This window comes from Gobio gobio (genome assembly GCF_949357685.1).
Source record: "Gobio gobio genome assembly, chromosome: 2".
In the NCBI taxonomy this organism is placed as follows: Eukaryota; Metazoa; Chordata; class Actinopteri; order Cypriniformes; family Gobionidae; genus Gobio; species Gobio gobio.
In genome coordinates, this window is record NC_137098.1 from 38,975,741 (window position 1) to 39,003,012 (window position 27,272).

A 27,272-nucleotide genomic window follows, 5' to 3' on the forward strand; every position below is an offset into this window, starting at 1 on the left:
GAAAGCTGATACTTCTTGCCTAATCGTAAGCCTTCTTTTGTTCCACAGACATCTTCGTTATTAGTACACACGCCCTTACTGCTGATTGGCTATAAGTTTGTTTTGGTACTCGGTCTGAGACACCTTTATAAAGCATTTTTGAAATACCACTTGCCCCACCTTTAAAGGGATAGTTCACCCAAAAATGAAAATTCTGTCATCATTTACTCACCCTCAAGTTGTCCCAAGACTGTATACATTTCTTTGTTCTGCTGAACACAAAGGAAGATATTTGAAAGAATGTTTGTAACCAAGCAGATCTCTAGTACTATAGTAGTCAATGGCTGCCGAGAACTGCTTGGTTACAAACATTCTTTCAAATATCTTCTTTTGTGTTCAGCAGAACAAAGAAACTCATACAGGTTTGGAAAAACTTGAGGGTGAGTAAATGATGACAGAATTTTCATTTTTGGGTGAACTATCCCTTTAATACTGATGAACACGTTTCTTAAAATGACTTATGTTTTTTTATTTTTTGTAATGTAACAGTACATATAACTAGGAGTGAAAAGCATACATTGTATTTAAAAAAGCAATTTTACATCTCACGAGTCATAGGGTCCTAGCTGTGACGCAGCGGTCACGTGTCTCTATGTCAGCGACTTCTGTTCTCTGATTGGACATCGACAAGCGGCTTCAGTACAACTAGCACTAACTCAAGTCAGTGTAGTTCATAATATATTCATATCTTTTTATCGGCTTCTCAGCGTAATCATCATATACTCAGCTGTTCTGAGGAAGTCTCGTCTAAACTGTCTTGAGTCCCGGCTGAATGGCTGAAGCCTCCGTTACAGGTAAGTTAAGCGGTTATGGCTACTCGCCTCATAACAGCTAACGTTAGCTGTAGTGAAGTGTGTGTGTGTGTGTGTGTGTGTTCACGATTGTGACGGTGAACTCATCCTTTTATCTCAGCAATATAATCTCAGTATCTGAGAAAATAAAATAATGAAATGAGTTGTAACGCGATTTATTTCACAGTTTAGGGAATAATATTTTACTAGTCATCGGCACGTCACGTCCACAAGGAAGAAGTGGAAGGAAGTTGGTTAACAAGTTAAAAGCACGAAAGATTGTCAGTAAATTTATGATTTCATATTTCTGTCTGGTCGATACTCGACAGACCTTCTAAGAGAGAAAAGCAGGTGACATCCATTTGCCATGTTACGGCACAGCATGTTGCAAAAACGCTGTGTCAGTATCAGTGTACAATATGTCCAGTGCCTACAAAGCATCCAGTCATCATGGCTGTATAGATAATGCTATAGCAATAAAGTCAAAGGGCAGAAAATTAACCTGTCAACCATTTGTCTTCACTTTCAGACACATCAAAGTTGAATCCTGAGTCTGCTGAGTTTGTACCTCAAGCTAAACCCAAGCAGCCCCACTCTAGGAGAAGTTACAGGCAGCAGGACCACAGTCAGGACTGGAGGGCTCATCATGTTCGGCCTCATCATCACTTTAGCCAGTTCAGTGCGACTGATCACGGTCAAAATGAGTTTGAAAACCCTGCCAACTATACATTACCCACTCCTGACTTTGCCATCAGAGGAGGCTTAAGAGGTAGAGGCAGAGGAGGAAGACAAAGAGGAGGACGAGTAGACTGTAGGCGCAACAATGATCGTCACCCCCAGAGTGAGAGATGGACAAAACCTGGAAGTGATAGCGACTGCTCAGGAAGGGACAGTGGAGCTGGTGGTCCTAAGCGACCCAACATGCCTACTTTTAACAAATCGACAGAAGAGGAGAAGGAAAGAACATCCATGGAAGCAGATATAAGTAAGTCTTATCGAGACAGCCGACGGAAGATGCCCAATAAAGTGAGAGCTGAGAGATTGATAAAGGAGCCTCTGCCCAGGGATAAGGAGGAGAACCAGGAAAGCCAAGCTTCTGGAGGAGAAGCAAAGCCTGCAGCAGTTCATGAACATCCAGAGCGTGAGCAGAGGAACCATAAGGGATGGAGAGGTGGAGACCGCCGCATACAGCCCAGTTCCCGGGGGAAAGGACTGATCCCTAACCATGGGATTGAGGGTAACTGGAGAGAAAGAGAAGTTCAGATCAGAGAGGAGGGGAGAAGAGGTGCAGAAGATGACAGTGGAAGACATGAGGAGTTCAACAGGAACAGAGAAGGTACAAGAGGAAAACGGCCAGTACTGCAGAATCCGGGGCCGAAGAGAGGTGGTGGTCCTGAGCGAAGAACAGGACTGGTGAAATGCATGGAGCCTCCCAAAAGCAAAGAGACACAGACAGGTGATGTGCTTTAGGTCAGAACATAAACACACATACGAGTGCTTGTTTTGTTGTTGCACCTTTACAAATGATTGTCACTTCTCTACAGTTACTGTACACTCTGTTTGTAAATACTTGGTACGATAATTAAAGGACAAGTTCGCTGATTTTCAACCATCTTTGTATTGTTGTAAAGTCGGTGTTCTATGTAAATTACCAATGTATACTCCTCCTCAATGTTACCTGTTGTCAGATCTAGCCGTTTATTTGACACAAAACGTGTAATTTTGCATCATCCGGCAGACTTTTGACAGATCCCGGGCTTTTGTTAAAGATTTATGCATTTTGACAGTCAGGTGGACAGCAGGGCAGTTCCCAATGCATTATGGGTGTTCAAGTTTACCTACCTTTCTGGCAAAAGGGAATGCAACAGCCCTTTTTTCCTATTTTATCTAGTCATTGAGCACCAATTTAAAAAAAATGCTTTATTAAAAGCCCATCTTGCCAGCTGTGAATTACCCCTTTGCCTGACAGTATTTCTGTGTCTCTCTTAATGACAAGCTTTTTAACATCTTCAACCCTGTGTGTATGTATATATTTATATAGGTTGTCTAATTGAGCAGCTGACAGAGGAAAAGTATGAGTGTATGGTCTGTTGTGAAGTTATTCGGGTCATGGCTCCGGTTTGGAATTGTCAGAGCTGTTTCCATGTGTTCCACCTCAACTGCATCAAGAAATGGGCTCGATCACCTGCATCTCAAGCTGATGGTACGTTGACCGCCTCTCACCTTTAATAGAGGACATTACCAAAGACTGTATAGCTACCATTAGAAGAGTCCCGCTTAGGACTGCATATGTGCATTGGCAGAACCAACCCTAAAATATCTGCTTTTTAAGGATATTTGAGCGTAAGAAGCAACATTTATGAAACAGTTTGTCAGATTTGACTGTTTATTTGAAATATGGGATTTTGGTATTTCCCCATTTAATGTAGATGGGAGTTGCCTGGAAGTGTTGCAAATATTGCCGCCAAGTGAACTGACTTACCTTGAAAGGGACTTTAACATTTATTATACTGACAGATTAATGTATGATTTCTAAAAACAAATGCCAAATACTGTGAGCTAACCATCAGCAGTGTCTGTTGTACTACAATAACCATAGTTAAATAAAACATATAAATGTTTGATTATTTACAGATGGCACTGAAGGTTGGCGTTGTCCTGCATGCCAGCATGTGGCATTGAAAACCCCAAATTTGTATACCTGTTTCTGTGGTAAGATTATTTTGTGTTTTTACATGTTTTTTTTGTCTGAATCTTTGGAAATTTGTGAAATGATAATGTGGCTTTATTTTTTTAATGGATAATGCTGTAAAACTGAAGGTTCTCTAAATTTCTGTTCATTCACCTTTTATTTAATGGACAGGGAAGGAGACCAATCCTGAGTTTCAGCGCACTGAGATCCCTCATAGCTGTGGAGATATGTGTGGGAAAAAGAGGAGTGGAGCGGAATGCAATCACCCCTGTAACATGTAAGAGCCCAACATCACAAAACCATGTAAAAAGTGTCATGGTAAAGTCTAGGGGTGTCACGATTCTCCAAATCCTCGATTCGATTACATTTTCGATTCTAAGGTCACGGTTCGATTCGATTCTCGATTTTTACATTTATTTTTTTTAAAGCACAGGTTGCTGCCATTTTTAGACTAGACTTTTATGCAATATAATATCTGACCTTTGTTCGCAATGTACCACACTACATTGTCAAATTTATTTTAGTTAACATTTATTAACAACAATGTAACAACTTGTATCTTCAGTCAATTGAAAACTTAAAGGTCCCATGGCATGAAATTTTCATTTTATGAGGTTTTTCAACATTAATATGAGTTCCCCTAGCCTGAATATTGTCCCCAAGTGGATAGAAATGTTGATCGGTGTAAACCCGAGTTCTGGCTGTCTTTCTCTGCCTTTGAGAAAATGACAGGCCAGACGAGCCAATCCTGAAGTCTCCTGGTTTGACGTCCAAGCAGGAACGGTTACCTCCCTTTCCTCCGCCCAGAGAATCTGGCACGCCCATGCAAACACTCGAGATCATTAACGTTACTTGTGAACGAGTGAATGCTGGCAGTTTCTCAGTGTTTGGATGTACAAATGAAAACAGAAGTCTTTTTTCAGTTCCTTCTGATCTGTGATCAGTGATTTCTTATGTGTAGCTAATTATTTATTATTCGTGCACACACTGCGTCTTCTTTCTCTCTCGACAGAACGGTGTTTTCGTGTTTTCTATCTTGTGAGTCAGTGTTTTTGTACGTCCTCGTCGCGTCTATCTGTTCTAAAATGTGCATACAGTCGTTTCTGCTCAACATAGAGAGCCACATCTTTACAGATAAACCTCACACACGCCGAAGCTCCGGCTGACCGGTGGGCCTTCAACATCCCCGACCCCCAGTACTGCATCTGGCCCACAGCGGAGGCACCAAACGCGGCGCGAGATTAAGCAGAAGGGGGGTAAGCGTGAGGGTATCCGGCTAGGCTAGCCAGCTATCCCCAAATAAACTGGATTACATTCGATTACTGCTGTTGTGTCTTTGTTTGCGCTGTGTACTCAATGCGCGTCACTGAGGCTTTTCATATGATAGGAACATGTCTAAAAATAATGCTATTATCAACACTTACTCGTAACTCGTTCATCTCGACAGCTGTAATGGTACTTTGCATGTGTTACAAAGTTGGTAATAATGATGAAGACGGACTTGACGTGACTGGGACTCGTGTTTATTCAGAACTCTCAGATACAAACACAATAAACTCGCGCTGACAGACAGCGCTCTCATAACTCATTAGTTACTATAAATAACTTTGTTAGCAATCGCTCTGTCTCCGTGATGTCCGGTTCGGGAACGAATCATTCTATTGAACCGGTTCTTTTTAGTGAACCGAATCAGTTCACCAAATCGGACTGAATCGTTCTAAACTGTTCGCGTCTCCAGTCAGCGCTGATCCATAATTTACTAAAGTTACTAACTTTCTGACATGAGTGACAGCCCCTCCGACTAGAAATAAACTAATAACCTGAAGTATATGCTGTATCTACAACAGCACTGAACTGAGACTGACAGAACTGATGTGAAGTGAACTCGGGTCCATCCGTCTCTCTGGCAGCAGCTCGTGCCTGCTCGTGCCTCGTAAACCTTGTTAAACCACGCCCCCTCCGCTCATTTAAAATGCAAAGATGTCAGCCAATCACAACAGTGGGCGTTTTTACTGAAGTCTCACAGCAGACACGCCTCTTGAAGCAGGGCATTCAGCCACAGGGCAAACAGCAGTATAGAAAAAATGCCTTTTATTTCTAAATTATGACATTTTATGATGTAAAAATCATACTAACAATATAAGTACACCTCAGGAAACATTATAAAATAATAGAAAAATGCCATGGGACCTTTAAGCAAAATAACCTGCCATCTAGTTAGTTTCTCTTTTGCGAGTGCAGTCTTCTTCACAGAAGATGACATTCAAGTTCACAACAAAACAAACAAAAACAATAAAACAGCCATGTCCATAGTCTTCTCTGAACAATTAAAGGGTTAGTTCACCCAAAAATGAAAATTCTGTCAGTAATTACTCACCCTCATGTTGTTCCAACCATGTAAGACCTTCGTTCATCTTCGGAACATAATTTAGTATATTTTTGATGAAATCTGAGTGCAGCTGAGTGAAATCCGAAAGAGTGAGCAGCCAGTAACAACTACTTGTTACTGGCTGCTCACTCTTTCGGAGTAGGGTTAATCTCAGTTCTCGCGCATGCGTCGTGGCACTCCCGCAAACTCTCGTCAGAGGCTCAAATTGAACAACAATAATAGTGTGATAAAGTCGTTATTTTTTGTTGTTTTTCCACTCAAAAAGTATTTTCGTCGCATGATAGACTTAATACAGAGCCACTGAAGTCATTTTGACTCCTTAAATGACGTTTTTACGTACTATTCTGGGCCATCAAGTTTCATTCCCTCTGAAAGCCTATGGAGGAGTGAGACAGCTCTCAGATTTCATCAAAAATATACTAAATTATGTTCCGAAGATGAACGAAGGTCTTACATGGTTGGAACAACATGAGGGTGAGTAATTACTGACAGAATTTTCATTTTTGGGTGAACTAACTCTTTAAGTGTCTTAACAAACTATTTCCGAACAGTTGAACATATACCACACTGATAACTACTTTTTATCCCCTGAGAATGATGACTGTATTTTTTAATTATTTTATGTTCTTCCTAAAGACGGATATGTTGTTTAGAGCTGCTCTTTGAGTTGTCAAACACTTTTTTTACAAGACAAGACAACTGTAACAATTTTCTTAAAGAAGAATATGGAAAGAGAACTGCTAAAATACTGTAGTCAATGCAACTAAATGTGCGGTGATCAGACCTTCAATAACTTTCTCCTTTACATTATTGTACATGGAGGGAATCACCGTAGCTGTGAGATGCGTTCTACTTGGGATTTCGTAGTGTGGTTCTAGCGCGCAAATTAAATGCCTAAAACCGGAGTTTTCCACCACCGAATAAGGTCGCATGTCTGCGGCTATGAATACTCGTAACGCGCGCGTAATTGCATTTGCGCGCGTGTGTTGTCAACATAACTCACTGGAAATCCATAATACTTCCACACCGGCGACTTCAGTGAAAGAGGACGGGGTTCAAGTTCTGTCTATGGGTGCTATATTTTGAGTGGCTGTAGCTGAGGTTGACTCGCTGCACTTCAACACGATTGTTTTTTTTCCGCTTGGCTGGCAAGCAACAGGACGTGACATGGGGGTGTGGCAGCATCGACGATTCCATTTTTTAATTCGAAGTTTGAGATTGTGACTTAATTTTGGTCGATTTTGATTTAAAATCGAAATCGTGACACCCTTAGTAAAGTCCCACTAAATGTGAGGTTGCATGTTTTGTTGATAATTGACTGATTTAAATCGGAATCCATCATGCTCTTGGGAGTTTTGTGTGAGGGTGAAAAAGTTCCCCGCACAGATTTCGCTTGGTCACACAAAAGTGCCGAATGGACCAATAGAAAACTGCTTGGTTTGAATGTGACTTCTTGACAAAGAACAGTGACCCTTCTTTGCTGAAATTTCACTGTGACCAAAAATTTTTAGCACCATCTTGCAACCGGCCACCACTCACCCCTCCTTTTCGAAGCACGTAGAGAAGGACAAAAATGTCGTCCTCTGAGACCGCAAAGAGTAGCTAGAGCTCTATTTGAGCAGTTTGTCCGTTTAGAGCTACTGTAGAAACATGACAGCTCAAAATGGCAATTTCACTATAAGGGGACCCGTGGTGTATGTAGATCGAATGGCTCATTCTAAGGTAATAAAAACATAATGGTACATTATGTAAGGTCTTTATACACCACTGAAAACATAGTTAAGTATATTATATGGCATTTCTGTTAATAGATCCTCATAAATGCTATACACTGCACTTTTAAGAAACATGTCTAATGAACATGAAACCAGCTTAATTAATATACATACATGGCTTTCTTACAGGGTTAATTCACCCAAAAATGAAAATTCTGTCATTAATTACAGACCCTCATGTCATTTCAATCCTGTAACTAGGGCTGTGCCGGTAAACGTGACAACTGCACCACTGGTTGAGTAGCACATGTAACGTGTGCTGTTTTACATGAATATTATGACACTAATATATAATCCTTGCATATATTAGAAAACCTTTTTCAAAAAAAGTGCAGTTTATCTAGTAATTGTTTAAGGCCATTTCGCGATTTCAATAAAGCAACATGCGGCAAGTTTCATGTGCTCTTGGGGGCCCCCTGGTGGCGAAGGGGGCACTAAGCAGCCGTTTAGTTCGCTTATGCCTTGGGCCGGCTCTGACTCGCCAGTCAGTAGTTGGTCCATTACCACCGCGGTGGTAAAAAACTCCCACCATCACAGCCCTACCCGTAAGACTTTCATTCATCTTCGTATTTCATTCATATTAAGATTAAGATATTTTTGTTGAAATCTGAGATCTTTCTGTACCTTCATTGACAGCTACGCAACTGAAAAGATATCTTAACTAATCCATATAAATTGAGCGGTTTAGTCCAGATTTTCTGAAGAGACCCGATCGCTTTGTATGATGAACAGATTTAATTTAAGCTTTTATTCATATTTAAATATTGACCAAAAAGAAGCTTAACTGAACCTGCTTGACGAGCAAAAAAAACCTCATTGTGGAAACCAGATCTTGTGGAAGCTCAAACAAGAATTAACCTCATTGGTTCTCGCATGTCAAGTGAACATGATTGAGCTTCCGTTTATCATAACTGATGTTTATATGTTAATAATGTTTGAATGTAATTTTTTTTGAATGTTTATGTTAATAATAATTTTCGTGTTAACTAACCATTTAAAAGTGATTACTCAACTAGTCATTTAGGCAACTCACTTTCTTTTTAAATTGTTTGCACATCTATAATTTTGTCTATATTTATGATAAGTGAAATGACATTGGTCAATCCAGTGTTGACATTCGTGCATAAGACTTTCTCTTGCTCTTTGTAGCTTGTGCCATCCTGGGCCCTGCCCACAATGCCCGGCTTTTATCACCAAGTCCTGCATTTGTGGGAGAATGAGGTACTATTAACTATTTCTAATGAACTCTATATGCAATAATTTACCCAGATATATAGGGGCAAAACAACAGCGTTTTCTTGTGTGCGCAGTAAGCAGGTGCGTTGCAGTCAGGCAGGACCTTTGCTTTGTGAAGACGTCTGTGGGTCTCTTCTGAACTGCTCAGAGCATTCCTGTGCTCAGTTGTGCCACTCAGGGCCATGCCAACCCTGCCGACTTCGTGTCCAGCAAGGTAAGTACAGTAGTCCTTGTGTAATTTAATAGGTGTCTATTCAGTCATCTAATTGTATATAATTTTCTAGCAATGTCTTTGTACCCTTTTAGCCTGCTTCTGTGGTGTGGTGTTCAGGGAGGTGGCATGTGGAACTGATCTTGAGAGTTTTGATGGATCAGGATATTTTTCCTGTTGCAAGCCCTGTGGAAAGTATGTACTAATGTAAAATCTTCTCACTTGTCAATGTATGACATTAATCATATTACTAGTTTACTATATGCAGAGCCTTGATATCAAACTTGCCTTGTGTTTTAGACTTTTTATTAAAGGCACAATATGTAAGATTAAAATATCCAAAAACCACTAGAACAATGTTATATATTTTGTTGACTTGTTTACTTTAATTATCCCAAATGTTTCCAAGAATGTTTAAATCCAGAGAAATAAGCAATTTTAAACAGGACACGGACCGTGTCTGTGTGTCGCCTATCAACGACATCATACCCGTGTTACCCTTGATTTCCGTTTGTATTTTGTAGAAACCATGGAAACACCAAAGACGTTTTAATATATTATGCGTTTTATTAGACAGGTGAGGAACTGTTTGGATGCATTCATCGACAGAAAACAAATCATTGTTATATAGCTCAACACAGTTAGTCTTATTGTTTAAATCTTGTTTTCTTGATTTACAGACCTGCCAACATGTACGCTTTTTTCGTACTCGGCACGCATTTTGACCCTTTGGTACGCTTGTACGATTCGCTGCTCTCTATGTACGCATTTTGTTGCATCTCGCATTTCGGCGGTTTCAGTGCAGTCTATGACGTTGATTCTGCTGCTGAGCCACAGCGTGAAAGTGGAGTGAAAAGCTTTCGGCCAATCAGAGCGCTTCATTTTAACCCTCCGCTTACATGCCCGCCCCTCCTAGACAATGCTTCAAGCCCGCGCCGCGCGCGTTCGTTTCATTTCAGTGCCTCAAGCAAGCTGGGCAGGCCGGATAACTGCAGGCTTGCATGCCATGGCTGAACCGCCTCACAGAGATGCGCTGTTGGCGGTTACAGCCGCGGTTGACTTGACGAAAAATTATATTTAAAAAAAATTTGGGCGAGTGGCGGTTGAACCAATCAAATGGAAAAAAATATATACATTCTTAAATATTATTACAGTGCACTAAGCAAACCTGCAAGCTATGAGCCCAGCTGTCAGTATGGAGGCCTAGCCTACTTCTCGTAGATATTTTAAAACAGCCAGTCATTGTAGTCTACCACTCGGGGAATAGGCATTTAAAACATAGACAGATTATGGAGTGATATAAAAATGGCATCGGGCAATGGCAGCGCGACGCGAGATGTTCAGGAGAACGCAAGAGCTAAACTTCTAAGCTCAATAACATCCACAGCAACAAAACAAAAAAAATAAGGTAAGAAAAATAGTCGAAAAAAGTTGCCCATCGTTTATTAGCAGATGTGCAAGGCAAGCGGGCAAGTTTTGGGGTTGTTATGGATAATTAAAATGTGAACATGCACGTTGCACAGTTGTGCTGTTGACTTTCAGCAAATTTTCGTGAATGAATAGAGTTGGCGTTTCTGTAATATCAAAGCTCCATAATTAGTTTCTTGTATGATTTTGTTAGGCCTGCTGGTATAAATTAATTAACGTAAATGTTGTGTCGCGTCGCGTCTTGCCACATTCAATGTAGAAAGCATTGCTTTCGTTTGAGGGTGCTTAACTCGCACCAGGTGTAGACAAAAAGTTACCTGATTGTGACAGATGGTCGAATTCACATGACCCATTATAAATTAGCATTATGGTCTGCCATAGCCTACCCTATAGTATCAAAAAGACCAAAGCCATCTGATGCAGGGAAGATGAAAAATGGGGATAAAGACAGAGGTAAAGTGATGTAATGAATGAACAGTTTATCAAATTGCATAGTATTAAGATACTAGTAAATGAATGGCAGTTATTTTTACCTTAAACTTTATGCTAGCAATTGTGCTGGGTTGTCTAGAGAGGCACCAGACAGTGTGATTTTGCCTTAATCTTGTCAGATTTTTTTAAACGCATGGAATATCAGTTTTGTATTAATGTTTTACTCTACAGTTGTGTAGTTTTGTGTAGTTGTGTTAAATTATATACATTTTTATTTATTAATTAAAATTCATATTTAATTTGATTAAATATTAAATTAAATGTACATGTAAATTTGTAATAGTCTATTTATATAATAGCAACATTTTATGTCAAATTCAAATAAAATATCTACTACTCAGTTTCATTCATAGTGAAAATATGAAATGTGCCATAGTTTAGTGGAAGATTGCTGCCATCTACTTGAAAACAAACACTTTTGCTAGTGAACACGGTAGTTTGTTATTAATCTTACTATTTGTGTTTAATTTGTCTTTTGTTCTATTTTTGTATGACGTTTAACCATCATCAGCCTTTTTTGTTTATAATATCCTGAACACAATGATGGGTGTGCAGTAACTGTATAACATTTATGGTCTACTTGTATTTGGTTATGGAGTAACTAATAAATCATAATTGGTGAAAGTATATTGTGTATATTATGTATTTTAGTGTTAGGTATCTCATAGATTTCTTACTGGTGGGTGGACAACGGTGGAGCGTACATTGGCGGTGGGCTATCGGGCCCGTGGGGGGGGGGGGGTGTACTCATAAAGTTTCTTCAAGGTTGGCAGGTCTGGATTTACCGGGAGTACCATGTTTTACCATGCCTAATATCGATCTAGCTTACTGCACTGTGCAACAAGTGTCTCATAGTAGCCACAGAGTGAACGCACAGAGGTGCATTATAACTAGGGTTGGGAACCGAGAACCGGTTCTCATGCAGAACCGAAACTGATTTTTGAAAAATGCCAGAACCGCGCGAAATTCCTAAGTTTCGGTTCCGAAAACGGTTCTGGTGCAATGTGTGTGCGAAGCGCTGGAAGCGTATCCTTTCATAGCGAGTGACAGCCAGTGTTGCCAACTCCGTGATTTTCCCGCTTTCCCGTTTTCCACTGTTGCCGCGGGCTGTGTTTCATGTCCGCGGGTTGAAACGATTGTGCGGGTTTTGTTGTGAAAACCTGGCAACCCTGGCTCACCTCATCATGAATATTAATTACGTTGCCTGCCGCTTCCAGGAGTGCAACGCAGTTCAGCACTGAAAGCCCTCGCGCTACACATTTACGGTTTTGCGTCAGATATTTTCTCGTTGACCACCAGCATAGCAAAGAGAAAGTCACAAGTATGGATTCATTTCCAAAGAATGAATGATAATGAAGCAAAATGTAACACGTGAAAAGTTAATAACATGCAAAGGAGGCTGCACTAGCAATTTGACAAAACATTTGCTACAGCACAGAGTGCCACAGGGCTTATACCAGATTTATAGTGAAAGGCATATATATATATATATATATATATATATATATATATATATATATATATATATATATATATATATATTATAATATAATATAATATAATATAATATAATATAATATAATATAATATAATATAATATAATATAATATAATATAATATAATATAATATAATATAATATAATATAATATAATTAATATAATATAATATAAATATATATATATATATATATATATATATATATATATATTTATATGTCAACCGTTGAGTCACCATGGTCTAGGTAAGCGTTTAGGCACAATTACATTTGTAATGCTGAATTGCAATTTATTATTTACAAGTTCACTGAATAACTGAATTACTATTAAATTAATATATAAATAATTAATAAATATAACTAATAAATATAATTTATAACTTGGTTTTATTCAGAGACCGAGAGATAAAATGTAATAAGACAATTTCAGAGGTGTTCATTTGAAAAAAAATGTGTTGCAAGAATGGCTTAATTAATACTGTAATATATGTACAGTACAGGACTTTTTTGACATTGCCAACCTGTAAATAAATTTTAGAGCAAGTAATAAACACAAAATGGATTGTTTGAGTTGCGTATTGTGCCTTTTTCCTTTACCTCTATTTGTTTAATAATTTTAATGGAACCGGAATCGTTAGGCGGAACCGGAACCGGAACCGGAAAATTTCTCACGATTCCCAACCCTAATTATAACATAACTTTCAACACACTCAAATGTATCTAATATGATAAACAGCGTTGCGTTACCCCACAGACGAATGACCGGAAGAAGTGGAAGCGGTCGTCTGCAGCATAATAAAAGCTCCGCGAAATCAAGGCGTCATCAAGCTACGTCTTTGTTTTGAATAAGCGACATCTAGCAGCGAAAAATTACATATTGTGACTTTTATAATGTGTTCATTAATTAATTTTGGCCTGTTTGACCTTTTACTTTTGGTTATTATTTTAATTTTGCATGCATTTTCAGTATATGAGAGCTCCCATCTCTCAATCTGTTGCTCTAGGATGCTAGACTGCCAGTCTCATCGCTGTCAGCAGCAATGCCACCCTGGGCAGTGCCAGCCATGTGCACTCAGCCCCAAGCTGGTACGCAGTTGTTCGTGTGGACAGACTCCACTCTCTAAGCTTCTAGAGCTTGGCTACCCAGACAGAAAGACCTGTACTGACCCCATCCCCTCCTGTGGCAAGACCTGCAACAAGCCTCTGCCTTGTGGAGATGATGGTATGAGCCAAATTGTTTTGTACATAAATAAGTTTGTTGTTAAAATGATGTTTTTCTGATCTCAAAGTAATCAAGAAATCAAAATCGACAAAGCCTATTTTGTGTGGAATATATCAGTGTTTATTATAAATTATCTTTACATGTAATTATTTTTTTAAAGGTCCTGTTCTTCGTGATCCCATTTTTCAAACTTTAGTTAGTGTGTAATGTTGCTGTTAGAGCATAAATAATACCTGTAAAATTATAAAGCTCAAAGTTCAATGCCAAGCCAGATATTTTATTTAACAGAAGTTCCCTTTCAAAGCCTACAGCGAACGGCCGGTTTGGACTACATCCCTGTACATCCTGCTTTAATGACGTCAGTAGAACAGTTTGTCGACTAACCTCCGCCCACAAGAATATGCAAAAAGGGGGGCGTGGTCTTGTTGCTCCCTCGTGGAGAAGAGGAAGTGTTGCGTTCGGTTCGGTTGCATTTGTCGCCATGTCGTTCAGACGCTGTTATTTTCATGCCGGAGTCAAATCACCTTTGTTTGGCCTTCAGGGGCTGTAGTTTGAGCGCATTCATCTCCCCGTTATGGTGAGAGGCGTGACCTTTCCGGTAACGTGCGCTCTGCGTGCCCTAAGCTGCTGTCGAATCACAACACGGGAACCGCTGGCACAATCAGAACTCGTTACGTGTTTCTGAAGGAGGGACTTCATAGAACGAGGAAATTCTCAGGCCGTTTTGAGGACAGTGAAAACAGCAGTATACAGATAAGTAAATTGTGTGAAAAATACTGTTTTTTTTTACACATGAAACATGAACACATGTTATATTGCACACTGTAAACACAATCAAAGCTTCAAAAAAACACGAAAAACAGGACCTTTAATAAATGTGCCCTCGTAATCTACCCCTCACAACAACGTCTCTTCTCTGATAATGTGCACCAATAATTCCTCCCCTCCAGCAACCTGTCACTCACATGAGATCGAAGCAATTAGCAAATGACCATGATCAAATCAATTTGATGGACAAAATCAAGTTCTGCCCTACATTATTTTTTTTTCCTGGTGCCAGAAGCCGCTTCACTTGGATACACATCACAATAGGGAAGAAAAGGTTTTGAGAAACCTGTTTGGAAACAGCTAGCAGAGTATGACTTCGTTATAAGTGAACAAAGTCTACATTTTATTGTCATCTTGTTACTATACATTGGCAGAATATTAAATATTTACTCATTCATTTCATCTCAAGGAAAGAGTGCGTCTACAGTTCAAAGTAAATGCTTGACATTTTCATGGTCTTCCATAAGCATAAAGCGTAACATTTTCAACACAAAACTGTTCAGAATTCTTATATTTCTTTTGCACTTGTGTCTGCTCTGCTGTAGATTCTGTCCACTTGTGTGAAAAGCTCTGCCATGAGGACAGCTGTGGGCCATGCTCTTTGACATCTTCTATTAAATGCAGATGTGGCAGTAGTAGCAAGGTGGGACAGCTATCATACAGCTGCACAAAAGTAAGGGAAGTTCTGAAAACTGCAAATGTAAATCATACTCTGCTTTGTCTTTATAGGAAGTTCCTTGTGCAGCGATTCAGACTGAAGGTAAGACTTTGGGGGGATTTTGGGACAACAGGGCGCTAATTACTGTAACTAAAACTTTATGTAAGCCATTATATGTATTATTCCAGAGTAGGAGTTGTAATGCTAATGTACTGTCCTCTACAGAGGACATGGTGTTTACCTGTGAGAAACGCTGCATCAAGAAGCGCTTTTGCGGCAGGCACAAGTGTGGAGAGTTGTGTTGTGTGGTGAGTCTTTTATATTTTTATGAAAGTTTTATCTGGCTGCATTAATCACAAGAGAGTTTTAGTAAACATCTTCTTTCTTTATTAGGATATGGAGCATAAATGCTCAATGATTTGTGGCTACAAGCTCAATTGCGGTCTACACCGATGTCAGGACCTATGTCACCGTGGCAACTGCCAGCCTTGTTGGCAAACCAGTAAGCTTTAGCACCAGGGTGATGCCCATGTATTTAATCTTTCTCTAAAGAGCCTTATCTTCAAGAACTTATTTGTGTATGTCCATCCCTTTTCTTCATATCAGCATTGTGTGTGTTTATTGTAAGGTTTTGACGAGTTGGCTTGCTACTGTGGGGAGACTGTGCTCTTCCCGCCCATCCCTTGTGGAACCAGACCTCCTGAATGTAAAAACTTGTGTACCCGGAGTCATGATTGTGATCACCCAGGTACTCCTGCTTGCTCAGACAATCACAGATATATGTGAAGATAGATTTATATGGTGGATTATGAAAGTTGGCATTCTGTACGTTCATACCCTTGACATTTTTTTGTTCAGATATAATTGCAAACATTGAAACATAAAGTACATGATGAACTGAATCGTAAACACTACCGTTGCACAAGGCTGCATTTATTTGTTTAAAAATACTTATTGTAAAATATTTTTACAAATTAAAATAAAAGTTTTCTATTGTAATATACTTTAATGTAATTAATTCCTATAATGTCAACGCTGAATTTGCTGCATCATTACTCCAGTCTTTAGTGTTACATGATCCTTCAGAAATCATTCTAATGTGCTGATTTGAAACCATGATATATTTTGTTAGGATTCTTTGATGAATAGAAAGTTAAAAAGAACAGCATCTGAATTAAGAAATCTAAAGTCTTTACTGTCAACTTAATGCTTCCTTGCATAATGAAAGCATTATTTTCCTATTGACCCTAAACCTTTGAAAAGTAATATGAATTGTAAAGATTTTGTAGCTGATGGTTTTGTTTATATGATTCCTCATAGTGTTCCATTCATGCCATAGTGAGGAGAGATGTCCTCCCTGTACCTACCTCACTAAAAAGTGGTGCATGGGTAATCATGAGGTAAAAAGACGTTTTTTTTTTTTTTCAATTACAATTTAATCATTGCATTTGAAAAGTGGGTGGTTTCAAATGCAATAAATATCCAATCAAATCCTTTTTGATTCACTCTATTCAAGAAAAGTTCTTCCAAATCATCTGCATTTTCACATTTCTCCCTAGCAAAGGAGTAATATCCCATGCCACCTGCAGGACATCTCGTGTGGTTTAGTGTGTGATAAGCTCTTACCCTGCGCTTCTCATCGGTGTAAGAGGATATGCCACCGAGGAGAATGTCAGGCAGAGGGAGAGTGTAAGCAGCCATGCACTCATCCTAAACCTGGCTGTGGGCACCCCTGTGCTGCTCCCTGCCATCCGGGAATCCCCTGTCCACCCAATATCTGCAGTGCCAAGGTACAGCCTTTCCCTCCTCCTACATCTACTCAGTTGGTTATCGATGGAACATGCAGTTATTGGTCAAAGCGGTCCTTTGTTTCCTCAGCTGTAGCCTGATGTGATTCCCTGATTCCTCAGCTGCAGGGTGCTTGTGGTCTGGCACATGCTCACAGACAAACTTTATAGGTTATGTAAAGTATTGGGATGAAGCAGTAAATTATGTTTTTCTCATACATGTATTATAGTTGTTTGTTATAGCTTGTCACAATTAATTTTCAGATGATTTGTTTTCAAGTGTAGGAAAAAGATCAGGGGTCTCATTTATAAAGCGTGCGTACGCACAAAACGGGGCTGGAAACGTACATACGCCAGTTCCCACGCAAAGGTTGTGATCTATAAAAAACAAACTTGACGGGAGAATGTGCGCACCTTTAAAGGTCCCATGGCATGAAATGTTCATTTTATGAGGTTTTTCAACATTAATATGAGTTCCCCTAGCCTGAATATTGTCCCCAAGTGGATAGAAATGTTGATCGGTGTAAACCCGAGTTCTGGCTGTCTCTCTCTGCCTTTGAGAAAATGACAGGCCAGACGAGCCAATCCTGAAGTCTCCTGGTTTGACGTCCAAGCAGGAACGGTTTCCTCCCTTTCCTTCGCCCAGAGAATCTGGCACGCCCATGCAAGCGCTCGAGAGATCATTGCTTGTGAACGAGTGAACGCTGGCAGTTTCTCAGTGTTTGGATGTACAAATGAAAACAGAAGTCTTTTTTCAGTTCCTTCTGATCTGTGATCAGTGATTTCTGATGTGTAGCTAATTATTTATTATTCGTGCACACACTGCGGCTTCTCTCTCTCCAGACAGAACGGTGTTTTCGTGTTTTCTATCTTGTGAGTCAGTGTTTTTGTACGTCCTCGTCGCATCTATCGGTTCTAAAATGTGCATACAGTCATGAGTTTCTGCTCAACATCGGCAGAGTCAGATCTTTAGAGATAAACTTCACACACGCCGAAGCTCCGGCTGACCGGTGGGCCTTCAACATCCCCGACCCCCAGTACTGCATCTAGCCCACAGCAGAGGCACCAAACGCGGCGTGAGATTAAGCAGAAGGGCGGTAAGCGTGAGCATATCAGGGCTAGCCAGCCTAGCCCCACAATAAACTGGATTACATTCGATTACTGCTGTTGTGTCTTTGTTTGCGCTGTGTACTCAACGCGCGTCACTGACGCTTTTATTTTATTTTAAAAATAATGCTATTATCAACACTTACTTTTAACTCGTTCATCTCGACAGCTGTAATGGTACTTTGCATGTGTTACAAAGTTGGTAATAATGATGAAGATGGACTCGGCGTGACTGGGACTCGTGTTTATTCAGAACTCTCAGATACAAACACAATAAACTCGCGCTGACTGACAGCGCTCTCATAACTCAGTAGTTACTATAAATAACTTTGTTAGCAATCGCTCCGTCTCTGGTACATTAGTGATGTCCGGTTCGCAAACGATCTTTCTTTTGAACCAGTTCTTTTTAGTGAACCGAACCAGTTCACCAAATTGGACTGAATCATTCTAAACGGTTCGCGTCTCCAGTCAGCGCTGATCCATAATTTACTAAAGTTACTAACTTTCTGACATGAGTGACAGTCCCTCCGACTAGAAATAGACTAATAACCTGAAGTATATGCTGTAACTACAACAGTTCAGACATGCTGAGAACTGATGTGAAGTGAACACAGGTCCATCCGTCTCTCTGGCAGCAGCTCGTGCCTGCTCGTGCCTCGATAAACCACGCCCCCTCCGCTCATTTAAAATGCAAAGATGTCAGCCAATCACAACAGTGGGCGTTTTTACTGAAGTCTCACAGCAGACACGCCTCTTGAAGCAGGGCATTCAGCCACAGGGCAAACAGCAGTATAGAAAAAATGCCTTTTATTTCTAAATTATGACATTTTATGATGTAAAAGTCATACTAACAATATAAGTACACCTCAGGAAACACTATAAAATAATAGAAAAATGCCATGCCATGGGACCTTTAAGCAAACTTTGAGCCGTGCGTACGCACATTCTGGAGACAAAAGGAATTGGCGACACAGATGGTGAGGTCGTGAACTGAAGTTAGATTGTAGAAAATAAATGTGAGAAGAATGATTATAAGAATTAATGACATTTAATTTTCACTCCATTTCATACGTTATATCCACATTATCATGAAGATTAAATCCAACAGTGTTATTTGTGCCTATGGTTTAGGCTATATACATCTAGTAAAATCCAAAAAAAAAAGATAATGCACACAAACTCTTTACTACAGTGAGAAAAGTAATGAAGTAAGAACAATTTAAAACCGTTTTCATATCGATATAGGTACACATTTACATGAATGTTCCAGTTTCATTAATGGCGATATGCGCTGAAATTACATAAAGTCAATACTCAGAATTTAAACAAAAATTATATGAATTTAGATAGACATGTGCGACTTTTGATCACTTTTCCTGTGACACGCTGTTTTAATGACAGGATTAAATATAGGCTAATTCCAATAATTCGTCTTTAAACTAAACTGCAGATCTCATGTTATGACAAAATATGTTTTAGCGAGAACAATGATCAGTGATGCACACTTAATTCGATATCACAGACACTGCAGGATTCAGTGGTCGAACGGTCCATTATCCGGTTTGAATGGGTCCTATGATAACATCTTACTGTACAAACACAGCTGCACGGACACGGAGTGTAAAGACATCTTCACAATATTATGAAAAATATCACTGTATTTGAAGGATACAACTTGAAGAAAAAATTAAGATTTACACGTTTCTTTTTAAAAAATACTTAGTCAGTGACGTTCTGAGGCAGACGATTGTATTTACGCTGCAATAAATAAGTAAGCCTATCTGTTTAAATTAAAATAGCCTAAACATCCTATATGTTCACATTATCAGCAAAACTGCATGGATTTGAGTTGAAGGGTTTAAAATTAACAAAATATTTTACATTAAAATAACATTTGGCCCGTGGAAATTAATGAATAAACTTTATTTTTTTTGAAAAATCTGAAGTATTTTATACAATTTAGTTTTTATGGATATTTTGATATATTTATTCTAAAACATAAAAAAGATATTGGATGATTGTCAGCAATGTACTGTGTAAGGCATTTATAGTCTGTATCTAATATTTTTCTATGTCTGGTACCTTTGACAGTGTTAAACATGGTATCACGTGGATGGTAATGTGCATGCAAATTATATGCAAATGAGGTTATGCATAGTAAAACTAGGTGTTGTAAGCTCCATATATGGTGATTTCAGGGAGGAGACGGGGTGGAGATACACATACGCACAATGTTCTGCTGGCTGTGATTTATAAAGGGATTTTTGCGCAGGTTCTGACGTACACATGGTTTTATAAATCAGAATTTTTTTGTGCGTACGCAAAATCTATCTTTTGTGCGTACGTACACTTTTAGTAAGGTTTATACGCAAAGTTTTATAAATGAGACCCCAGAAGGGCAGAATATCTGATTCTCTTAGCACAATCATTGCTCCTCAGCTGTATATTAGATTTTTGTAAATGCTTTCTTTTTCTGTACACATTTATTATTTACCCCAAAAAAAGAAAAAAAGAATCAAAATGGCGAGCCTTACATTATACTCACACTTATTTCCTATTTTCAATCTGTAGGTGGCACTGCAGTGTGACTGTGGCCGCAAGAAGGAGACCATCCCCTGTGCTGATGCAGCCAGTTCCTACCAAAGGTTAAAACATGGCACGCTATCATAGACATTCAGTGTAGTAGTGATACTGACTGAAGTTAGTTAAGCTTTATGTTGATCATTTGGCTGAATCACCAGCAGGTTCTTTTCTTTTTCCCCACTAAACACTAATTGTTGTGCAGTCACAGCAAGCCGATACATATAAAATAAAGGATATACATTTGCAAATTAGACTGCTGTTAGCAATGTCAAACATTCTTGTTGATCAGAGGTCAAATACAATTTTCATCTCTTATTCTGCAGATATGCAGCTATTGCCGTGGCTAGTAAGCTGTCGGATATGCAGCTGGGAGAGTCTGTTGACATTGGACAGCTCACAAAGAAGGAGCAGAAAAAGGCCAGGTATACTCACAAACTAAAGCTTGCATGACTGCTTGTTTTTATTAGTTGTCCAGAAGAGTAGCCTGTGGGTCAGTGTTTGCCTTGTGTAAATGACAGCATTAGTGATCTCTGCTGTTTCTGACAAGTTCAAAGTTGCATTGAAGGAGAGCATGGAACTTGACACTCGCCAAGCACAAAATGCAAGTAAAAATTGATTTTGGTGATTAAATGCATTTACAGTGGCTGGTAACTTCATAAGGAACTCCAATGTAATTTTAACTTTTAAATAAACTTTTACCTCCAAAGCTTAAAGTACACTACCGGTCAAAAGTTTGAGAACAGTACGATTTTTTAAATGTTTTTAAAGAAGTCTCTTCTGCTCACCAAGGCTGCATTTATTTAATCCAAAATACAGCATAAACAGTATTATTGTGAAATATTTTTACAATTTAAAACAACTTTTTTTCTATTTGAATATATTTTAAAATGCAATTTATTCCTGTGATTCAAAGCTGAATTTTCAGCATCATTACTCCACAGATCAGATTAGTCACATGATCCTTCAGAAATCATTCTAATATGGCGATTTGCTTCTCAAGAAACATATATTATTATAATCAATGTTGAAAACAGTTTTGTACAATTTTTTTCAGGATTATTTAAGGAATAGAAAGTTCAAAAGAACAGCATTTATCTGAAACATAAAGCTTTTGCTGTATTATATATGTCTATACTGTCACTTGATCAATTTAATGCATCCTTGCTGAATAAATGTATTAATTTCTTTAAGTTCTTTCCCAAACATTTTTTTTTTCTTACCGACCCAAAATTTTTGAAAGGTAGTACAATGTTACAAAAGCTTTCTATTTCAGATAAATACTGTTCTTTTGAACTTTCTATTCATCAAAGAATCCTAAAAAAAAAAATTGCACAACTGCTTTCAACATTGATAATAATCATAAATGTTTCTTGAGCATCAAATCATCATATTAGAATGATTTCTTTAGGATCATGCGACTCTGAAGACTGGAGTAGTGATGCTGAAAATTCAGCTTTGCATCACAGGAATAAATTACATTTTCAAATATATTCAAATAGGAAAGTTATTTTACATTTTAATATTATTTCACAATATTACAGATTTTTTGTATTTTTAATAACATAAATGCAGTCTTGGTGAGCAGAAGAGACTTCTTAAAAAACATTAAAGAATCTTACCGTTCTCATACCGTATGCGTTGTAATATGCTTCCGTTGTGGAGTAACCTTTTTATTTGGATGTTCTTATTCAGATTGGAGTGTGATCAAGAGTGCGCTACACTGGAGAGAAACAGGTGAACGGAAGATGGCAAAGGCTGATTTTATTTACACGTCATTTACCTATATATGTGCCTGTTTATATTACTAGATGTGTCTATGCGGCTGCGCTGGTTTTGATGTTTTCTGTTTTGCCCCTAGACGGCTGGCTGAGGCCCTGCAGATTGATCAGTCAGTGGATCCCTTCAACAAGTCAACTACTTCCAAATTTACTGACTCTCTCAAAGAGGATGCAAGGTGGTTCAAATTCTAAAACATAAATCAGCACAAATCTATGGCATGGTAGTATGAGACATCACAATGAAGGCACCGACCATTTTACTGAAATACTTTTGTTGCATTCTTGAAAATAACTGTGCACTAAAACATTGGCAGTTGAGTTTGGGTTCTTGGTACACATTTGTTTTGACAGTTTAAAGAAAAACTGATGTGTAGAATATACACACAAATGTCAAATGTTTAGTCTACTACAGAGCCAAGTGAAGGCCTGAACACTCACACTTAGGTTTTTTTTTTTTTTTTAATACAGGAAAGATTTCAAGTTCGTCAGTGAAATTGAGGAAGAGATTAAAAATTTAGTTGAACTGGCTAATAAGGTAAGATGTACACTAATAATCACACCATAAATAGTTATTTTAAAATCGACTATACAAACACTATTTTTTTAACACACTGTAATTGTGTTTTTCCTCAGGGTAAACAATCTAAAAGGAGTCACTGTTTCCCACCTATGAAGCGTGAACACCGGAGAATTATCCATGAGCTAGCTGAGGCATATGGTGTGGAAAGCCTCAGCTATGATAGCGAACCCAAGCGCAATGTAGTGGTCACTGCCATCAGGTCAGCAAAAGCTGTGAAATTTTAAATTAGGCTTTCAACTGTAGTATTGAAAACTATTCTTTTGGTAAGCATAAAAGCAAATTTATAAAGTAAACTTTAAAGACGTCTCTAAGGTAAGCATATGCCCTGTCAGTAGCATTGGGTACTCTTGAACATGATTGTTTTAAATGTTGTGTTTTCAGGGGGAAATCAGTATGTCCTAACACTAGTCTGGCTGCTTTGATTGAAAGGGAAACTGTTACCAGAGCCCCTCCTCCCATTGCCCACATTAAACAACACAACAGCAAGTACGTTCACACACATCTCACCACTACACTACTTTTCAAAAGTTTGGCATTTGTAAGATTTTTTTTTTTAAATGTTTTTGAAAGCGGTCTCTTATGTTCACCAAGGCTGCATTTATTTGATCGAAAATAGTTAAAATAGTAATACTGTGAAATAATATTACAATTTAAAGGTCCCATTCCGCATGATCCCATTGTTCAAACTTTAGTTAGTGTGTAATGTTGCTGTTAGAGCATAAATAATACCTGTAAAATTATAAAGCTCAAAGTTCAATGCCAAGCGAGATATTTTATTTAACAGAAGTTCCCTTTCAAAGCCTACAGCGAACGGCTGGCTTGGACTACATCCTGGTACTTCCTTCTTTAATTACGTCAGTAGAGCAGTAGAACAGACTAACCTCCGCCCACAAAGAAACGCGAAAAAGGGGGCGCGGTCTTGTTGCTGTCCCACGTGGAGAAGCGGACGTGTCGCGTGGAGAAAAGGAACTGTTGCGTTGAGTGTGTTTATCGCCATGTCGTCGAGACGCTGTTATTTTCATCCAGGAGTCAAATCACCTTTGTTTGGCTTTCCCAGGGACGCTGTAGAGATTATTGAACGCATACATCTCTCCGTTAAGAGGCGTGACCTTTCCAACGTGCGCTAAGCTGCTGTCGAATCATAACACAGGAACTGCTGGCACGTGCGCTAAGCTGCGGTCGAATTACAACACGGTAAGCGCTTGCACAATCAGAACTCGTTACGTATTTCTGAAGGAGGGACTTCATAGAAAGAGGAAATCACCAGCCGTTTTTAGGACAGCGGAAACAGCGGTACACAGATAAGTACATTGTGTGAAAAATACTGTGTTTTTTTACACGCGAAACATGAACACATGTTATATTGCACACTGTAAACACAATCAAAGCTTCAAAAAAACACGAAGAACGGGACCTTTAAAATAAGAGTTTTCCATTTGAATATATTTTAAAATGAAATTTATTTAAATGTATTCATGGTCTTTCAGAAATCATTCTAATATGCTGGTTTGGTGCTCAAGAAACTTTTCTTATTATCAATTTAAAAATAGTGATGCTACCTAATATTTTTTGTTGAAACGTGATATTTTCTCTTTCAGAATCTATGATGAATAGAAAGTTCAAAACAACAGAAATTATTTGAAATAACAATTTTGTAACATTTTAATGTCTTTACTGATCCATGTAATGCATCCTTGTTGAATTAAAGTATTACAAAAAACGTACTCGCCACCAAACATTTGAATGGTAGTGTATATGATTACTCTAAAAGGCCTGATAATCGTAAATTATCAGTATGATTATTCACATGAGCTGCTGCTGCTACTGATAAATCCACATGCATAATAATACTCATTGGTATGGCCTGGACAAATGTCTTTTTTTTCCAATTCATTTTGTTGATTAATGTAATGTGAACAGTTGAGTGTAAAGTGTATCTTAACTAATAAAGTTATTAATTCACATTTGTTTCAGGGCTGAAAATAGTAACGCTTGGATGAAACCATCTAAAGAGGAGGCCACAATTGATTATTTTGATGTGCAGGATTGATATGAAATTTTGAAGAGTCACTGTAATAATAATCACAATAAAATTGTTCAAAGTCCATAGACTTCTTTTCACAATAGCGTCACAGTTCTGAACACAAAGAAAATGAGAATCTGCATCTGTGATTTGAGTACATGTTTGTTAGGTTTACCAAAGAGCAAACATCTACGAGTTGAAATTAATGTGGTTTCTGTGCAAGTTAAAATACTGGATGTATTTGCAGTTTTGGGAGTAACTCATTACAAGATTTTTTTTTTTCATTGCTTAAGTGAGAGTGTTGAGCTTAACTGTGTCCTATTCTTCTGCGGTCCAGAATGGCAGCACAGTTAAAATGTTTGTTTGAGCTGTGAATTTGCTTTTCTTTCAGCCCTTATTCATTTCACTTTTTGTGTGAAAGGGCCTTTACATTTGCTTTTTGTTTTACTATAACAAACATGCTGATCTAGCCCTGATGAGAAAAAGTAACACAAAGGTAACCTAATGCATTACTTTACATAAAAAGCAACTAACGCAATTAGCTACTTTTTTTAGGGAATACAATTTTGTAAATCATTACTTTTAAAAGTAACTTTCCCCAACTGTGTGTATTTGTATTTTGACTATAGACTTTTAAATAATCAATGAACATTGACATCTGTTAGACATCTAAGTGTCGCTCAGGAGTAACTCTGTGAATGTTAAATGGAGCGAAGTTGGACATCAGCATCATCAGGAAGATTGTTGGTATAGGAATCATATTTTACTTTACCTAGTTAAAGGTGAAAATGATTGCATCTCAGCTGCAATAAATACTCCTGAAAGCACACATTTCTGCAGTTCATGTGACTCAAGTGTGAGATTGTGCACAACAGTAGGCTAGCTGTGGCTCCAACCTGTCCATGTTGTGCTTTGGGATTGTGTAGCCTAGTTTTGCTTTCTTATCCCAACAGGAATGATATTGTGATGTTCCATCGTCATTTAGTGACCCTGACGTCAACGTCCATATATATCAAGAAATATCTTTATGGACAGTTTCTCCTGAGGATGATATTGACATTAGTAAGGAGCTGGAAGACTGTTGGCAAGACTCTCATGGCTCAGTGAATGTGTAGCGGGACAAAATTAGAAAATGAAGGGCCTCTGCTGCAAATTAGAATCTTAAACCGTTAAATCAGTGAAAATGCCACTTCACCCGGAGATGAACATTTTGTCATCATTAATTTACTCACCATCATGCCATTTCAAATCTTAATTAACTTTTTTCGTCGACGCACAAGTTTTTCTGAACGATTCTGGTGATGTGCCGAATATTAACTCCCTGCCGAATTATTCCAACAAGTAAATGATGACAGAATTTTCATTTTTGAGTTACATTTATAATAATCAATTTTAAGAACTCTTGTCGCCGTCTCACGGTTGTCTGTTATTTTGAGGGGGAACCAGCTTTTGGGTACATTTGTTTAATCTACACTGCCATCTCTTCTTCACTCTCATCTTGTGCAGAGATTTGGCGGACTTTTCATACGCATGTTGCTTAGTATATTAGGCCTGTTCGACAAAGTTCCGACTGTATTCTGTCAGCCCATGAGAGTGACCGACTGTAACGGAGCGCAGGGAGAGGCGTGCAATTTGACGACGCTCCCTCTAACAGCCCGAGTTTTATTCGAAGCAGCGGTGGACAGGACGCGCCTGCGCCTAGCTCACCGTCTCTGGCTGCATCCCCTCCTCACTCCGCTGCCTCACTCTCTCTCTCTACACTGACTGTCCAGTCACTCCAGCGCTGAGCAACAGGGAGTGTGTTTGCTTCTGCTTTAAGCTATAACGAACTTCATCTCCGTCGCTCCGGACACACATCCGCTTCTTCATCTGTCGTCCGCTGCCCTTTAGCGACCAACCGGCCACAGTAACCATTTGCCATGGAGAGGAAGGTAGGACATTTACAGCAACATCATAAGAATGTCATCTGCTCTATTAAGCACTTATTAAACAACATTGTTTAGTATCTGCGGTCTGTTGCCGTCCTGATGGTGTATAATCCGCCCATCTCATCACAGGCAGTCAGATTAGTGCGCATGGGAGTTTTCCGACTGGATCTAGTTTATTTGGCAATGTAAAAAGCAGAGAGAGACTAGTATATGAATCCAGACTGTACAC

The 27,272-nt window shown here is 38.7% G+C and overlaps 2 protein-coding genes across 8 annotated transcripts in view; both read left to right on the plus strand.

The window, feature by feature from the left end:
- Positions 1 to 639: 639 nt before the first annotated feature.
- Positions 640 to 25,943, plus strand: nfx1 (nuclear transcription factor, X-box binding 1). Of its 4 annotated transcripts, none has more exons than XM_079846099.1 (24): positions 640 to 833; positions 1,360 to 2,286; positions 2,872 to 3,033; positions 3,465 to 3,542; positions 3,694 to 3,799; positions 8,836 to 8,907; positions 8,997 to 9,136; positions 9,229 to 9,328; positions 13,554 to 13,771; positions 15,145 to 15,242; positions 15,329 to 15,359; positions 15,483 to 15,565; positions 15,651 to 15,759; positions 15,886 to 16,005; positions 16,578 to 16,657; positions 16,817 to 17,047; positions 20,723 to 20,796; positions 21,058 to 21,156; positions 22,427 to 22,468; positions 22,593 to 22,688; positions 22,981 to 23,047; positions 23,146 to 23,291; positions 23,474 to 23,578; positions 24,691 to 25,197. In XM_079846099.1, exons 1-24 carry the CDS (start codon positions 812 to 814, stop codon positions 24,704 to 24,706), a joined length of 3,222 nt encoding a protein of 1,073 aa, XP_079702225.1. In that variant the 5' UTR covers positions 640 to 811; the 3' UTR covers positions 24,707 to 25,197. The 4 variants fall into 4 exon arrangements, 3 of the variants coding, with proteins under 3 accessions (XP_079702225.1, XP_079702224.1, XP_079702226.1); XM_079846098.1 differs by having other exon boundaries at positions 641 to 833; positions 25,067 to 25,943; XM_079846100.1 differs by lacking the exons at positions 22,427 to 22,468; positions 22,593 to 22,688; positions 22,981 to 23,047; ... (1 more) ...; positions 23,474 to 23,578; positions 24,691 to 25,197 and adding an exon at positions 21,282 to 21,441 and having other exon boundaries at positions 641 to 833.
- smarcd3b (SWI/SNF related BAF chromatin remodeling complex subunit D3b) overlaps positions 25,832 to 27,272 on the plus strand; it is a 49,978-nt gene continuing 48,537 nt past the window's right edge. For all 4 annotated transcript variants that reach the window (XM_079846136.1, XM_079846138.1, XM_079846140.1 and 1 more), the window contains exon 1: positions 25,832 to 27,046. In XM_079846136.1, the coding sequence (XP_079702262.1) occupies positions 27,035 to 27,046 (12 nt within the window). In that variant the 5' untranslated portion in view covers positions 25,832 to 27,034. The remainder of the gene's footprint in view (positions 27,047 to 27,272) is intronic.

Excerpts from the sequence above, each read along its gene's own strand:
- nfx1 (XM_079846098.1), top strand. The coding sequence starts at position 812 with ATGGCTGAAGCCTCCGTTACAG. Across the intron at positions 16,006-16,577 it reads TCATGATTGTGATCACCCAG|TGTTCCATTCATGCCATAGT; the intron begins GTACTCCTGCTT and ends GATTCCTCATAG. Across the intron at positions 21,157-22,426 it reads AAGGAGCAGAAAAAGGCCAG|ATTGGAGTGTGATCAAGAGT; the intron begins GTATACTCACAA and ends GTTCTTATTCAG.